The sequence below is a fragment of the Prenolepis imparis genome, unplaced genomic scaffold, assembly GCF_030444845.1.
Source record: "Prenolepis imparis isolate NDT839.2.m4 unplaced genomic scaffold, iyPreImpa1.0 SCAF_24, whole genome shotgun sequence".
Classification (NCBI taxonomy): domain Eukaryota; kingdom Metazoa; phylum Arthropoda; class Insecta; order Hymenoptera; family Formicidae; genus Prenolepis; species Prenolepis imparis.
In genome coordinates, this window is record NW_028141182.1 from 427,616 (window position 1) to 445,832 (window position 18,217).

At 39.3% G+C, this 18,217-nt stretch overlaps 2 protein-coding genes across 2 annotated transcripts in view; both read right to left on the minus strand.

Moving 5' to 3' along the window:
• Positions 1 to 531: 531 nt before the first annotated feature.
• On the minus strand, positions 532 to 900 carry LOC145946860 (uncharacterized). The gene has a single exon (XM_083056611.1). The coding sequence runs from the start codon at positions 898 to 900 to the stop codon at positions 532 to 534; it is 369 nt and encodes a 122-aa protein (XP_082912737.1).
• Positions 901 to 2,241: 1,341 nt separating this feature from the next.
• LOC145946861 (uncharacterized) overlaps positions 2,242 to 18,217 on the minus strand; it is a 37,981-nt gene continuing 22,005 nt past the window's right edge. Inside the window, exons 7-8 of the mRNA XM_083056612.1 lie at positions 5,043 to 5,172; positions 2,242 to 2,560 (exon numbers count right to left, since the gene is read on the minus strand). Of these exons, the coding sequence (XP_082912738.1) occupies positions 2,242 to 2,560; positions 5,043 to 5,172 (449 nt within the window). The remainder of the gene's footprint in view (positions 2,561 to 5,042; positions 5,173 to 18,217) is intronic.

The following is an 18,217-nucleotide window of genomic DNA, read 5'->3' on the forward strand; positions in this document are numbered from 1 at the left end:
TTGCGACCGGCGCGGGCGAGGAAAAGACATTTACGTCTACCCGGGGGCCGGCCACCCGGGTTATGTGGGACTCGGGAAGTCTTCCCAATACCCACTAAAAACCCGGCCTGGGTCCAAGCTTGACCCTAGCTTTCTGTTATGGCTGGATGCGCAAGAACTGTTATTCACACTACTTTTGCGCACCCAACCCAGTCGCGATAAATCCGCGCCCTCCTTACCGGATCCTTCCTTTCTGTGCCCTTATGTGTATCGTACTTGTTTGTACGCCGTTGGGATCAACTGTGTCGATTCCCATTGCGTTACTCCGCCGTACTCCAATCCCACGGTTGCTGTACTAGATTAGTACACCCCCCGTGCTCTCGGACTATTTATCATTGAGCGCACGCCCGAGTTTACGAATAAACGTCGTTGCACTCGTACCCTTATTCCCGTCTGTGTTGCTCGGGTTTATCCCGAGTAACTCATCTAGGATTCCATCTTGCGCTGTATGTCGTCCAATTTTTAATCGAACCCTCCCCGTTGTCACGCCTATCATCTGCGACGACGATTGGCCTGTGTAGCCGTCCTATTCTGTGTTCGGGATGCAAACGCTTCTTGCGCTTGTCGTTCCCGTTCCACTGCCTCCTTGGCGATCATGACGGTCTCCGCGAACTGTCTGAACGCCGTCCAGGCCTCCTCCATCTCGCAGATGGCCCGCATCACTGTGTCCAGGGATAGGTTTTCTTCCAACGTACCCTGTAGATCACTTCTTTGCTCGATCCATATTTCACACGCCAGGAGCGTGTGGTCCGCCGAGTCCTCGGTGCCAGCAGTGCAATGCTCGCATATCGGGTCGTCCTTTTTCCCTATCCTATGTAGATAGGACGCGAAGCACCCGTGCCCCGTTATTATCTGGGTCATTCGATACGTGAGCCCTCCCCCGTGTTGTCTATCCAGCCAGTTATTATATACCGGCAGAACCTCTTCCCTTACTCGCCATCCTGTGAGGTTGGGGTTGTTGAGGTATATCCTCTACTGTCGATACATCATTATGTCTTCCGCCACTTTAATTTCCTTGGCCGCATCTGTTGACCATTCGTCCCTCTCCTTCAAGTCCGCAATACGCTCATAGGTTCTCTTTCGCGCGTTTGCCAGCAAATGCAGTGGCGGTATTCTCGCTAAGATGGAGGCCGCTTCTATTGATACTGTCCTGTATGCCGCAATAACTCTTATATTAGTCGTCTTCATAAAACGATTCAGTCTTATGGTGTTTTTTCTCGTGGTTAGAGCCTCCCCCCAGATAGGGGCGGCATACAAAATCACCGAGAGCATCACATTCGCGTACAGACGGCGCCTGGATTCCCTCGGTCCTTTAAGGTTGGGCATTAGCCTCCCCAAGGATCTTGCAATTTTTGCCGCTTTCTTTTCGACATACTCCAGATGATTGATGAATTTGAGTCGGCTGTCCAGCACGACTCCCAGGTACTTCATTGAATTGCCTGTCTGAATCTGCTCCCCGTTAATCGATAGCGTGGGAAGACTCTCCGGGTTTCGCAACCCTTTGTAGAACACCACCGCCTCCGTCTTGTGGACGGAGACTGTGAGTCCCAGTCTGGCGATGCGGTTCATAACGAGGGCCAACTGCATGTTGGCCCTCGCTTTTGCCTTCTCGATCGTGTCCGCGAAGGCCAGGATCAGGGTGTCGTCAGCATAGCATATGATACGACACCCCTCCTGCGTACCCTCCTGCAGGACACTGTCATAGGTAATATTCCACAAGGTCGGTCCTAGGACGGATCCTTGTGGTACTCCCGCTAACATAGGCCTTGTGGCCAATTCACCTTCATGGTCCAGATATTCGACTGTTCTCTCAAACAGGTAGTGGTCGATAACCTTTCTTAGATAATCCGGAAATTTCTTCCTCTTGAGCGCACCTCTTATTTGCTTCCAGGGTAACGAATTAAATGCCTTCGCTATGTCAACACTGATGGCTATCACTATACCTCTCTCCCCGTTGACTTTGTCAATAGTCTTCACCACTCTCGAGAGAGCATCGCACGTAGATCTTCTCTCTCTGAAGCCGTACTGGTGTTCCGACAGTTGGTAGCTGGGATCGCTATCCATCCATCTGTGAAGTCTCTCGACTATGACTTTCTCGAAAATTTTGCCCGTTTCGTTCAGAAGACATATTGGCCCAACCTTGGGTATTTCTTCCGATGTTGTTGGTCCTCCTTTCGGTATCAGCACTAACTTAGCGCGCTTTCACGGCTTAGGGAATACTCCCTCCCTTAGGCATGCATTGAAGCATTCTGTGAGTTTGCCCAGCATTTCTTTAGGTAACTGCTTGTATATATTGATTTTCATACCGTCCGGCCCGGGAGCAGTATTGCTCGCTGCCTTTCGCTGTATGATTTCATGTACTTCCCTTGTAGAAATGGCCCACTCCTCGTTCCATTCGACTTTCGGATCCAGATAGTTCGGATTGTGCGTCCTGCCTTCTGGGAACAAAGAGTCTAGAAGAGTCTTTGTCACCTCCTCGCCGATCGTTTCTGTCAGGCTTGGCGCTGACTGCCTCAGCTTGCTTAAGACAATTTTGTATTAAGTACAAGTAGCCGCGGCGCGCACAACCATCGGGATTTTCATGTTCAGGGATATATATGTACACACATGTATATTGCAGTTACGCGCCTAAATACAAATAAGAGTGCTACTGTTCTTTGGGTGAGTTTGCTCGCAAGATAAAAATTACGAAAGTGAGAGATTCACTAGATTTCGACGAATGAAATCGTAGATAATCTATTAGTGAATCGCTCACTTCGTAATTTTCACCTCGTGAGTAAACTCACCCAATAAAGAACCATAATTATAATAGGCACCAAGAAGATAAACGTATGCGTATTACGCACATAATACAAAATGTAAAATATCGAATAGTTAATAATAATATTAACTATACGTATATAAAAAAAATTCAAATATAACTATTTAGATTTTAATTTCTAATTAATAATGGATATATGCTTCTTAAATATTTCTGGCAAATATTTTTACGAATAAGAAATGAATATGTAGATAACACGTGGATCTCTAATAAATATCTTTCGTAGCTATTTGGTGGACATGGATATTATGTAGATAACATGTAAATATCTCATGAATATCCTTGTCAGATATTCAGGGGACGTGGATATGTGGACAATAATCGGATATCCACTAAATATCCTTGTCAGATATTCAGTGGACGTGGATATGTGAAGAATATGTGGATATCCACTAGATATTCTTGTCAGATATTCAGTGGACGTGGATATGTGGACAATAATCGGATATCCACTAAATATCCTTGTTAGATTTTTAGTGGACATGGATATGTGGACAATAAGTGGATATCTACTAGATATCTTTGTTAGATATTTAGTGGACGTGAATATGTGGACATTATATGATATCTAATGGATATCTGATGGATATTTTTAATAAATTTTTAGTTAACATGGATGTATGGATAATATGTGGATATCCACTAGATATCCCAGCAGGTTATACGGGGGATATAGATATTTTTGATATCTAATAGATATCTATTGATTATCCATAGTAGATATGGACATTATATGGATATGTAGATATCCAATAGATATCGATTAGATATGTAGCTCTGTGTGGGTTATTATTTTCTTTTTAATGATGAATAGGACTTGTGTTAGTAATAGTTACATGACTAATTCTGATAATTTTCAGATGCGTAATGAATGCATGGACATTGACTCTGAACCTCAAGAGGTTTTAGATGCATTAAATTCACTTTCTCAAGAAGCTGGAGGACCAATCTCTGTGGCACCTTTGAATGAGGCCGGTAAGGAGAGCATATCTCTGGGGGCCACATCATCTCGGTTTAATAAGTCGAGGGGCTTAAAAAGAAATTTGATAGCGGGAGAATCTTCTGAACTTTCTTCTACATCTGTTAAAAGAGCGGCTACGAATGATGTTGGTAAGCTAGATTTATTGCAATCTTCATCTATTAGTCATGTTACTGGCTCCGTAGTATCTTTCATCAAATGAGATTTTATCTAATCCCCAATAAACACAAGTACGTCCTATGTACGTACAACGGACGTCCATGCTGGACATTGTGTACATTCATCGGACGTCCATATTTGGTGCAGCGGACGTACAAGGGACATCCATTGTACGTCCGTTTGCAACTGAAGTGGACATCCATATGACGTCCATTATTGGACATTTATGGGCGAATTATGGATCTTAAATGGATAAATTATGGAATTTAATAGACGAGTTTTGGACCTTTTATGGACGAATTTTGGACCTTTTATGGACAAAATTCAAACCTTCATTGGACATATTTTGGCTCCTTATTATACATATATAATTATTCATAATTTATCAGATAATAATAATTAATAATAATTTTGTGGAAAATTAAAATATTTTTATTTTTTATTTATAAAAAGTACTTATATTTATGAAAAGTACATATATAACGCTCTATATATATTATCACAGTACATACTCATTATCACAGTATATACATACTCATTATCACAGTACATACTCATTATCACAGTACATACTCATTATCACTGCAGTATTATTATACTGCACTTTTATTATAATACTGCAATACTTATTTTATTACTACGATAAATCGATATGTAAACTAAATTATATAATATTCATAACTATATATACATTTATAATCTCTCTCTATATAATTAATATGTATACATAAACGTAATAATATATAAACTAAACTATATTATAATCTATATAATTATATAATATCTATGTAACTATCTAAATCTATATAACCATCTAAATCTATAATCTATATTCTAATAATCCATATAAACTCATCTGTATAAACTATAGAAATAAAAACTAAAATTTTAAAAATATAAACTAAAATTTAAAAAAAATTAAATTATTATTTATCGTTCTACGTTTTTTGTTCATATAAATTCCGTTAGCGAATTCTGATTAGTTTCCATCTCACGCTCCATTTCTCCCACAGTAACAGTACAATTAAAGGATTATTATATTACTCATTATCAATAATGTTATTCTCTGTATGTTTTTTGTTATTGCTACGTTCTTTAGCTCTTCTTAGCCATTTTTGGATTGCTTCTTCGCATTCTTTATTAGTTAAATTCGGAATGCTTTTTTTGACAGAATCTATAACAAAAAAACAAGATAAAAATATTTAGAAATTGTAAATAGATTGTATATTCATTTAAATAAAATACACATTGTTAAAGACATTAATTTTATTATATTTATTTATTATATTATTTATATATTTATTTATTATTTATTTATTATTTTATACTTTTTGTTATATTTTTTATTTTATATTATAGTAGTAATACTATGAGAGTTCTAACCCAGGGGCAATGAGGGGGGGTGAGGGGCGAGGGGAACCCAGGGCGCGGGGAATGACGTCACGCGGGGAGGGGGAGGCGTCCGCGGGGAGGGGGAAGCGTCCGCGATTTTGGTACCGGGTCCGCGAGGGGTCCGCGGGGAGGGGGAGGCGTCCGCGGGGAGGGGGAAGCGTCCGCGATTTTGGTACCGGGTCCGCGAGGGGTCCGCGGGGAGGGGGAGACGTCCGCGAGGTTAGGGTCCGCGAGGGGTCCGCGGGGAGGGGGAGGCGTCCGCGAGGGTATGGTCCGCGAGGGGTCCGCGGGGAGGGGGAGGTGTCCGCGAGGTTAGGGTCCGCGAGGGGTCCGCGGGGAGGGGGAGGCGTCCGCGAGGTTAGGGTCTGCGAGGGGTCCGCGGGGAGAGAGGAATCCGTGAAAGACCGCATGAAGCTTTATGGGTGAGGGGTCTGCGGGGAGAGAGGAACGCGAAGGAGAGCGCGAGTCGCACGCGAGAGAGATGACGCAAGCGAGGCGTATATGCAAGAGCGAGAGAGATAGCGCGAGATGACGAGAGGTAGCGAGATGACGCGAAGGAGAGCGCGAGAGCTGATGCAGCGAAGGAGAGCGCGAGGTGCACGCGAGAGAGATATTACAAGAGCGAGAGAGAGATGTTGCGAGACGATGCGGCGATGGAGAGCGCGAGAGCTGATGCAGCGAAGGAGAGCGCGAGAGGCGGACGCGAGAGAGAATTTTTTAAATATTTTTTTAAATTAATATTTTTAGGATGAGGAAGGGGTGAGGACCTATTCTAAAATAAATACATTTTTTTTAAATATTTAAAGTAATTTTTATTATATAAGTATGTGTGTGTGTGTATTTTACAAAATGTTTGTGTGTATGTGTGTATGTGTGTGTGTGTGTGTGTATATTTTACAAAATGTTTGTGTGTGTGTATGTGTGAATTTAAAATTTAAAATATTATATACTTATACATATACTTATACATAAAATATATAAAGCAGCGCCATGATGATCGAACCACATGGGTCGATATTCCATGACGATTGACCCATGTATCACCACTTGTGGTATGAGGCGGTGCGTGAGGTGATGGCTGCGAGGTGGCGGTGGGGTGGTGGCTGCGAGGCTGCAGGGCGAGGTGGATGCGGTTTCTGCATAACAAAAAAAAAAGTTTTTTTTATTAATTTAATAATTTTTAAATATTTTAATTTATTTATTATAAAATTAATGAGACTTACCAAAAACAAAACTTGTTTGCCATACAACCAGGATTGAGTTCTGTTACACAGAAATTTTGAACTCGCCATTCAAAATAGTCGAGTGGAGAATGATACAAATTATGCGTAAAGATGCAATCATACAGGTTTTTCGTGTGACGTTTTTTAAAACCTATTTCACGCCCGTGTATTGCCTGCACGATTGAATTTACTGGAGTGTTTGTCGATAGTGCTGGAACATTGGTATCTACGCTTAAGTAACGTCTGCGTAGCGATCTTCTTATTTCAAGTCGCGCGATTCGAGCGGTCCGTGACTGCAAATTTCCAATTAATAATTTCTTTGGGTTGATTTTCATTACGAAAATTCTCATTAGTTCTTGTGGGCATTTTCCTTCTAACAAGTCGATACATCCATCGCACTCCAACTCCCATTTACTATAACTCACTTTATCACTTTCAGTCGGACGCCCTACAAAATTTTTTTCTTCAAACCGAGCAGCAAATTCTAACACATATTTTTCCAGCGATGCAATGTATTCCTCCAGAGTTAACATCTTTACAACACGTTTTCCCTTCAATTAGAGTATATCTTACAGTTTCATGCAACCGCACAGCACGAGCATGTGAGTATAAGTCTGCTACTCTATGACACGATCACAACTTCTCTACCCATTTTACATTCAAGACTATCTGAAACTTTATGATGGGACACATATTATAATGTTGCTCCCCTCTTGATTTTAATTCTACATCTCTCTTGTTCTAACTGGAGTATCATGTCTCAGCTAGCTCATCACTTTTTAAATCTCCAGAGAACGAAGAAATAGTTTTGTTAGCTATATCTTATTGGGAAAGAAATAATTAAACATAGATTAACAATAAAAAATATTTTATTTGTTACAAACATCGTGAAGAATATCATTTACAGCACATGTTAATATTTCACAATCTATGAGTGATTCACTATCGTATGCATCACTTTCGCGTATCGCTTTTACAGCATCACATACATTAGTAATATTAATGCGTTGTAAAATAGTTACAAATTGTTTAAATTTTTCATTCACAAGATGAGTATTTTCACATAGCCAGAAATACACATGATCAATACATTTTTCAAACTCAAATAAATGTAATAGAGTCGATGGCTTCATGTACAAAGAATTATTGGATAATGTTAATTTTACAATTTTTGAATCCGATATTTTAACAATTTCTATTGTTAGATCTCGAATCCGTAATGGAGTTTGAGATGATTGTAAAAATCGTTCAATGTCCGCACGTTTCCGCATTAGTGATATCCATGTTTCAATAGGCAATATTATGTGGTTGCCTCGATTATCACCAAGAGCTAATTCCACATATGATACAGCTCCAACGCTGATTCCTATTTCCAAATATTTATAGGATGTTGCGGTTAGAGCATATCTTCGCCCAAGTATACGAGTCGCACGCTGAATGCTATAAAAATAATTAGAACAATATTTCAAAAATTATTTAACAACAAAAAAAAAAGTTGTTTATTGAAAAATTCATTTAACAGATAATATTGAAACTTACTTGTCACATTTCTTCTTGTACAAAACATTGCTCTCTTCTACTGGAACGTAATAATTCATGCTGGCAGAGTACATTTTTAAAAGAACCTTTCACATAAGTGATTGATACAATACTAAATCATTATTACAAGTTTTTATTGATACAAAGCAATAGGGTGGGGATTATTGCTGACACAAAATTATTTTCAACCAATCAAAGCGTCAATGTACGACTGCTATGACATCATCCTCAACGTAATATTAAATGTAAAATAATGCAACATATCCAAAATTTCAAGCGTCAATGTACGACTGCTATGACATCATCCTCAACGAAATATTAGAATTATTGTCAAGGTCAAAATGTGCAAAATGCAGCATATCCAAAATTTCAAGCGTCAATGTACGAATGCTATGACATCATCCTCAATGAAATATTAAATGTAAAATAATGCAACATATTCAAAATTTCAAGCGCCGATGCGCGGCTGCTATGACATCATCCTCAAATGAAATGTTAGAATTATTGTCAAGGTCAAAATGTGCAAAATGTAACATATTCAAATGTCAATGCACCGGCTGCTGTCATCCCCCAGGTGTTCAAAACGTACGTAACAAAATCACAAGAAAATGCAACATAATTAAAATTTTCGAGCGCCAATGTACGGCTGCTATGACATCATCCTCAAATGAAATGTTAGAATTATTGTCAAGGTCAAAATGTGCAAAATGTATCAATTTCAAGCGCCAATGTACGGCTGCTATGATATCATCCCCAGGTGTTCAAAACATATGTAACAAAATCACAAGAAAATGCAACATAATTAAAATTTTCGAGCGCCAATGTACGACCGCTCTCATCTTGAGATGAATCTCGCGAAATGTGCAAAAAATGTATCAATTTCAAGGTCGATGCATCATTCGTACGTAACAAAATCACAAAGTGCAACATACTCGAGTGCCAATGATCTCTACGATTAAATAAAAAGGATGGTAAAGAGGCATACCATGTTAGTATCATTGTCAGAGGTTCAGCAAGAGCATCTCAAAAATGGCACAATTGGAAGCAAGTTTGTTGGAGCAAGCCGCAAGGGTGAATTCGGTGGAAGAATATATTGTGTGGGAGCAGCAATGTGACGAATACATCGAATCACTGGAAGAACAAAGTAGAATAAAACGACCACGATTACCGATCGGAGTTCGACAATCGCTTGTCTCCCAAATCGCGCGTCTCGAAGGGTTGAAGAATTCGGTACGCAGACATTTTGTACATGCAGGTGCCGGAAGCAGTTCGCGAGACATCGGACTCATATGGCGAGAGATTGATACGGCGTTCGAGAGCCGCATCTTGACTGGTGCGGTAATAAACTATAATCACATTGAACCTCGTCAATTTCTAGAGGAGGCCAAAGACATTGTGATCGAACACGTGCAAAAAGTGTTGCAAAAACACACTAGTGTAAAAGTGAACACTATATTTAATGGTGAGTTTGTGTCAGGCGATAAGCGCGCTAATAAAAGTGTCAACACTAAAAACTTTGAAATCTTTCGCACCTCCGATTTACATGATTGGTACAAACGCCGCGTTATCGAGCCCACACTAGCATCGCTAGAAGAATTTCAAGAACGTGATAGTGGTTGGGCATTATCGCGAATAAACAATTTAACTGTAAATATAAACAAGTATAATCCAATGCGTGCGGGATGTCACATTAAATTACCGCGAGAAATAATGATGAAAAGAGCAGTGGTTAATGTGCAATCAAAAGACAATGCATGTTTCGCGTGGGCGGTGGTCGCTGCTCTGTACCCCGCCGATAGAAAAGTGGAACGAGAATCTTCATATCCCCATTATTCGACAGTGCTGAATCTCCAAGACATTGAGTTTCCAGTGACTGTGAATCAAATCAAAAAGTTTGAACTATCAAACAACATTTCGATAAATGTGTACAGCATCGAAGAAAAGAATATTGTCTCGATACGTCTCAGTGAGCAGAAGAAAGACAGACACGTCAACTTGCTGTACGTGGAAGACAGCAACAACATTGGACATTTCACATGGATCAAGAATCTCTCCCGTCTCGTGAGCTCGCAATTGGGCAAACATAATGGTCAAAAATATATCTGCGATCGGTACGTATATTTAATTAAAAACGCAATATATAAAATATATAAAAATGTAATATATATATATATATATATATATATATAAATTATATATGTGGAAAAAAAAAAAACTAATTATTTGTTTTACAGATGCTTACACTACTTCCATTCGGAAGACAAGTTGCAGTCACATATGGTAGACTGCGGAAAGATGAATGACTGCGCTATCCGGTTACCGAGCGATAAGGACAAGTGGCTCGCGTTCAACAACTTTAATCGCAAAGAGCGACTTCCTTTTATCATATACGCAGATCTCGAATGTGTGCTAGCAAAGACGGAAGAAGAAAAAAACTTTCAACATCACCAAGTATTTAGTATAGCATATTATGTACATTGCTCATATAACGATTCATTATCCGAGTATTATTTTCGTCGTAGTGTAGATTGCGTTTCGTGGTTTTCCAAACAACTACAAAATTTAGCGATACGCGTAAAGAATATTTTAGCAACTAACGTCCCCATGGTAAATTTAACATCAGACGAGTGGGAAAAATTTCATAGCGCGACACATTGTCATATATGTGAGAAACCATTCACGCAAGATGACGATACACGCGTACGCGATCATTGCCATCTGACCGGGCGGTACCGAGGTCCAGCACACTCAAATTGCAACTTAAATTATAAAAACTCTTTTTGCATTCCAATAGTATTTCATAATTTATCCGGTTACGACTCACATTTCATAATTAAGGAAATAGCTACAGCGTTCGAAGGAGGAATCGAATTACTTCCAATAACTAAAGAAAAATATATATCATTTACAAAAAATGTTCAAATTGCCGAAGACAAATCCAGAAATATTAAATTACGTTTTATCGATTCATATAAATTTCTCAATACTAGTCTCGATAAATTGGCATCATTTCTAAGTAAAGATAAACTCAAAAATTTACAATTGAAATTTCAAAATTTATCCACCGAAAATTTCGAATTATTAACACGGAAAGGTGTCTTTCCATATGAATACATTGACTGTGTCGACAAGTTGCAAGATACGTGTTTACCGCCGCGCGAATCATTTTACAGTTCTTTGACCGGCGACACTGTATCCGAGAACGATTACGCGCACGCTGAAAACGTATGGGAGCGGTTCTCCATTCGAACGCTGGGCGAATATAGCGACTTATATTTAAAAACTGATGTCTTGTTATTAGCCGACATTTTTGAAAATTTCTGCGACACTTGCATCGAGAGTTATGGGCTCGACCCTGCGTATTATTATACTCTCCCCGGGTATACGTGGGATGCGATGCTAAAACATACAAATATTACGTTTGAATTGCTTACCGATATCGACATGGTAATGTTTATAGAACGGGGTATACGCGGTGGTCTGAGTCAATGTTCAAACAGATATGCACACGCTAATAACAAGTATATGCAGTCGTACGATCCATTGAAACCATCTTCATATCTAATGTATTTCGATGTAAATAATTTGTATGGATGGGCAATGTGTCAACCATTGCCTTATGCTGATTTTCAATGGGTCGATGACATGTCTAGTTTCAATTTATCATCTATCGCGCTCGATTCGCATACAGGTTACATCCTTGAAGTAGATTTAGAATATCCACAATGTCTTCACGATGCGCACACTGACCTACCGTTTTGCCCGACACGCGACAAACCACCAGGCAAGCGGGAAGATAAGCTTCTCGCAACGCTATACAACAAGAAGCGATATGTGATACACTACCGCAACCTGCAGCAATGTACGCGTCACAGCCTTCGCGTTGCAAAAATACATCGCATATTACAATTCGCGCAATCTCCATGGCTTCGAAATTATATCGAACTTAACACGCAATTTAGAACACACGCGAAAAATGATTTTGAAAAAAATTTATATAAATTGATGAATAACGCAGTATTCGGCAAAACGATGGAAAATGTGCGTAATCGGGTTGATGTAAAACTTATTACACATTGGGAAGGAAGATACGGTGCAGAGGCAATGATTGCGAAACCAAATTTCCACAGTAGAAGCATCTTTTCAGAAAATCTAATCGCTGTAGAATTACGTAAACTCGAAGTAAAATTTTACAAACCAATCTATGTTGGCATGTGCATACTCGACATCTCCAAAACATGTTTATACGAATTTCATCACGAGTACATGTCACCGCTATATCGCGACAGATGCAGGGTAATGTACACAGACACAGACAGCCTAATATACCACATCGAATGTGAAGATGTGTATAAGAATATAAAGCGCGACGTAAGCAAATTTGATACGAGCGATTACGCTGCTGACAATGTGTATGGTATACCGCTCGTGAATAAAAAAGTGCCAGGTTTAATGAAAGATGAAAATAACGGTACGATAATGACCGAATTTGTAGGGCTTAGAGCAAAAATGTATGCATTACGAGTGGATGGTAAGAAAGATACCAAAAAAGTAAAAGGTGTCAAGAGTAACGTTGTCGCGAGAACGATAACGTTTGATGATTACACGCGGTGTTTGAATGAAGAGATTGAAATGGCTCGTAGTCAGTCATGTATAAGATCGAAATTGCATGAAGTATACACCATTCGCGAGACGAAAATTGCTCTAAGTCCTCACGATGACAAGCGGTATATCATACCTGAAACCACTGATACATTACCATGGGGACATTATAAAATACCTTTGTAAATAATATTTGTTGTAAAATATGTATATTTTGTATATTTTGTATATGTATATTTTATATAAATATGTATATTATATGTATATTTGTATTTATAAAATTATTAGATAAATATATTGTAAAATAAATAGTGTACAAATATTTTAAATAAATGTTTATAATAAATTATTTTTATGAATCCATGAGTTGTGAGATTTATCCAGTCCCAACCATTTCACATAAACATCATCGCCTTTTTTCCGCAAAACCTTTTCCACGAGATATACATCGGGATTTGCAACATGATGTAGCTCATACTCGTAGAATCCTCCGGCGACGGAATTTCCGCGCAAATCTTCAAGTATATATGTCGCAGGATTAGTTTTCTGCACTTTGATAATTTTAAATATTTCAGTAGTCCAATTTGGTGTAAAACCTTTTTCGAAGACGGTCTTGAATTTACTCACGCGTACCTGACAGCCTACTTTGAATCTTGCTGGAGCAGCAATTTTTATGTTACTGTATACCGTATTTAAAAGTTTTTTGGCAATCTCCGGAGTAACATCGATAGGTTTCATACCGATAGTGCGATGTTTTCGCGCATTGTACTCTGCAACGAGTCGGGATAGCGCGTCGATCCACTTGTAATTACCATTAAGTGTAAACATTTTCCACATATTGTTCTTTAAAGTACGATTAAATCGTTCCACTACTGAGGCTTTCATAACAGAATACGTCGAGTAATGATTGATGTGTTTTTTTACGAGTTTCTGCACATTTGCATTGTAAAATTCTTTTCCTCTATCGGTTTGCATGTTTCTCGGACATCTCTTGCTATCTCGAATTATCTCAGCGATAGCGTCAGCTGTTTCGCGTCCGCTCTTATTCTTGAGCGGCAGGGCCCATGCATACTTGCTCAACACATCGATGACGGTGAGTATGTAATTGTATCCTTTGTTGACTCTTGCATAAGGACGCATCTCGACCACGTCAGCTTGCCACAGGTCGTCGTATCCATGTACTATGACACGTCTACGCGGAAAATTTCTTCTCGCTGGAGCGTGCAATTCCTCCACGAGTAGCTGCTTTTCAGAGATGTTTGATCGAGGCATATTTATAATAATGTGATATAATTTTCACGTACAGTTCTTTATGTATCTTTTGATGTAGTCTGCGTTACAGCCATTTTATCCAGCGTTAATAATAACGCCTGCATATTCCTTTCAAGCCTGATTATTTTTTTCTCAATTTCTTTCTGTTGATCTCTCAAAAGCTTGACACTCGCTTCGACATATCGTTTGTTGGCTGCATCATTATCATCTTCTGGTTGCGCTACACGCCGTATCTTGCGCGACCTTGCGTCATAGCCGGAGGCTGTTAGACACAGAGTATTATCGCGCACGTAATTTCTTAGTAATCCATCCCATTGATAATATGAATTATTATTCGACGTTCCAAGTGATAATCCAAATTTATTAATCGACATTTCGATACCACTAATATTGACAGACTGACTCGTATCGTGGATGTATAACTTATTTTATAATAATACGAGCTTCGTAAAGTTCCTCGATAATCGATAATATTTCATTGCTGTGGGCGTTGTTGCCGGCTTGACGTGAAGCTTCGAGCAATCGCAAACGATCTACCAACTCGTTGGGATCATTCCAATGCACGTAATCAATCTTATTATTGTTTAAGATCATAGCATGTGGTATACCTTTTCCAGATTTTTTATCAGAGAATAATGGTGCGATTATATATTTATATTTGTATCCCTTGTTACCTAATACAGGCTGATTCACATTACCATTTCGTCTGTGAGCATTTGTTCTTATTAATATACTTTTATAGTTTTGCAAGTCATTCGCAGTATATATTTCATCGTCGGGAATTCTCTTGAAAACCAACTCGTAAAGACCTGCTGTATCCAACGTATTTTGACCCATCGATAATTATATTATCATTTTTATCCACATCGAAATTTTTATTACCGAGCGTCATTCCTTTGTCGATAAATTTAACACCGTATACGTAATCCATCTTGGAATTTTTATCTTGACTCAATATAGCTGCCACATATTTTTGAGCAAGTGGACCAAGGTGATTTCGCAATGAATTTTGACCATCGGATGTTTGTAATGAATGTTGAATTGATGTCACAAGCGATTGAGGTGAAGTCTCGAAAATTTCCTCGATAGATGTCTTATCATGCAATAATTGCCTTGGCTGTACATCTAGTATCGGAGTAGAAGTAGTTGCATCCAATAATTGTTGCATTCGCCTGCTTTTGATTCGCTTTGGAGTAGAAGTTATACCGCTCAATGATATATTTGATCGCTTTGTTTTAAGCTCTTTTTTCTCTCCGAGCATACTCAATGGTTCAATCTTTTCTTCACCAGACTCAACACCAACTGTATTTTCAACAAGCTGTTTCAGAGGTTCAGAGATTGGTTTAAAATGCCTCTCCAATGCATCGTCCTCCTCCATTTTACCAGTTTTCAAGAAACGATATTTTTTACGGATTGAATCGCTCGTTTTCGCAATCTCTAACACAATCTTTTCACGATCGTTATTCATAATGTTACAATTTAGACGTTGCTCAATCAAGGCATCGAAAGCGACTAAGTGCTTTGTGGTATTGCAAATTCATTAAATCCTTTTCTGTATCGTCCATTAGTCAGCGGACTGTCCTTGTCAATCGCTGCAAATCCATATTTATGTTGCCAACATTTCTGACAAAATGTGCGAAAATTATTGTATGACATATCTGTATTTACGTGATCGTTGTACACATGTTTCAAGTTTGTCCCATCTTGTTTAAATAAAATTAATAAGTTTGCATTGTCACGTACAAGATGCTTGGGTATCTTGGCATACGTTTGACAAAGATAGAAACAGTCGACGCTCGAGTGTCGCCCCATTGCAAAGTACTCTCTTATCGTATCTTGCTTGTCACATGCCACGTCATCAAAGATAAAAATGGAATTCGGAAGCGCATCACTCGGTGGAATGACATCACTATTATTAGAGAATGTAAAATAACCAATTTCTTCTATCGGTGATAGCAAATTTTCCAAATATCGATATTTCGGTTGTTGAAGCGATTTCGAGTATACGTACACGTTCTCGAAGCAAACGCCGTGCGGGCTTTCAATCAAACTAATCAACGCGTTAGTTTTACCACAATTCGAAGGACCGCAAATGATTCCGCTTATAGTATTCGGTAGTATGTTTCGATGTCTGCGTATTTCTTTATCCGACATCAACCGTGTTTTATCGTCGAAATTTGTAACTTTGATTATCGTCGATTGCTGAACGAACCGCATGTTTTCTCTCGAATGAATGAATGAGTCATGGAGAGCCTATTTATAGCTGTGCGGAACCATGAATCACTCAGTATTGAAAAAATGTTTGTTCTGCTAACAAGTGCTTCCGATATTCACGGTTTAAGCGCCGAACAGCTGCAATTTGTACCAAAAGCATTTTTATTGCGATATGAAAATCACATCCACTACGTGTGGGACAAGCTTCCGGAACACATAAAGGCGGATCCAGAGATTCAGACCTGTCGTCGATGTTTCAAACATTACAATCGACCGTGGCAGCAAACGCACATCGACGGTCCAGCGCCGATGATAAAGGATTGCAGCGAATGTCAACGAAAATAGGTAGTGGTCTCTTTAATCGCGCGATAAACGCACTTCCGATCGAATTGCATATCCCCGGCTATCAGTTTTGCGGTCCGGGGACTCATTTGGAAAAGCGATTGGCTAGAGGTGATCGAGGTATTAATCCATTGGATGCCGCGTGTCGCGAGCACGACATTGCATATTCTCAAAGCAACGCCCTCAGAGAACGACACGTTGCTGATAATATACTCGCTGCGAAAGCGCGAAAACGTATTACTGCGAGAGATTCGACTCTTGGTGAAAGAGCAGCCGCTACGACTGTTTGGGCAGCTATGAAAGCAAAGACAAAATTCGGTATGGGGATGAAGACGAAAAAATCTTTGAAAAAGAAGAAGAAACGAATACTGTCTGTGGCGAAGCGTGGTGGTATCTTGCCAATTTTACCATTGTTGGGTGTTCTCGGTTCGTTGGCCGGTGGAGCAGCGGGAGTCGCAAAGGCTGTGAATGATAGCAAGGCTGCGCAACGTCAGCTTGAAGAAATGCAACGTCATAATCGCGCTATGGAAGGTCGTGGGGTTTATCTCGCTCCATACAAGCGTGGACAGGGATTCTCAACTAAGAAAAAAAAAAAACGTCAAAAAAAAAACGCTAAAAATGCCTGTGGGTGTAACAACTAATGTACAATTAGAACAACTGGCAAGACGTATGCGTATACCATTCTTTAGAGGTGTTTTCATGCGCAATAATTTACCAATAAACGGTGTGCGACAAAATGAGAGCGGTATTGTAAATTTGGATGACGTTGATGGTTCCGGTACCCATTGGGTAGCATATGTAAAGAGGGGAAATCGATCAATATATTTCGATAGTTTTGGTAATCTACGACCACCCAAAGAGTTGGTGCAATATTTAAATGTTACGAAAATAGAATACAATCACACATCCTATCAAAATTATAATCAGAATAATTGTGGACAATTGTGTTTACGATTTCTTCAAACGGTTGATATAAAACCTGTCAATCCATCATCACGATTCAGTTTGACAACATGTCGCTAACACTAACGTTGACTGGCAAAAGTAGCGTTCTCGCTGTAAGCTACTTTCCAGCTATAGATTTATCGAATGGTGATTATGAGCTCGGTTTAACAGATTTTGAAACTTATCATACGATTCCGAATGTAAATTCTAAGAATAATAAATTTTACTTTGATAACGATGACAAGGAAATTACAATACCCGAAGGATCATACGAAATACATGCTATAGATGAGTATCTGAGACGTGCAATTTCACAATATCCTTCCAATAAAGAGCAGAATGAAGATGCAATAGCGCTTCGCGCCAATCATAATACTCTAAAGAGCGAAATCAAATGCATCTATAGAATAAACTTTAATAAACCACACAATATAGGATCGTTGTTGGGATTCTCATCGAATCGTATATTGCAACCTCACAAATGGTATGATTCGGATTTACCTATAAATATTATTAGCGTGAATATTATCCGTATAGAATGTAGCGTCACCACTGGTGCGTACAGTAATGACAAGCGCGTACACACGATACATGAATTTTCACCGAGCGTGCCGCCAGGATATAAGATATCGGAAACGCCTGCACAGATCATTTATCTCCCGATCGTCGTACGGAGCATTACTGATCTAA

What these genes read in the sequence shown, in the direction of transcription:
- LOC145946860 (XM_083056611.1), bottom strand. Translation starts at nt 900, where the DNA reads ATGACCCAGATAATAACGGGGCACGGGTGCTTCGCGTCCTATCTACAT.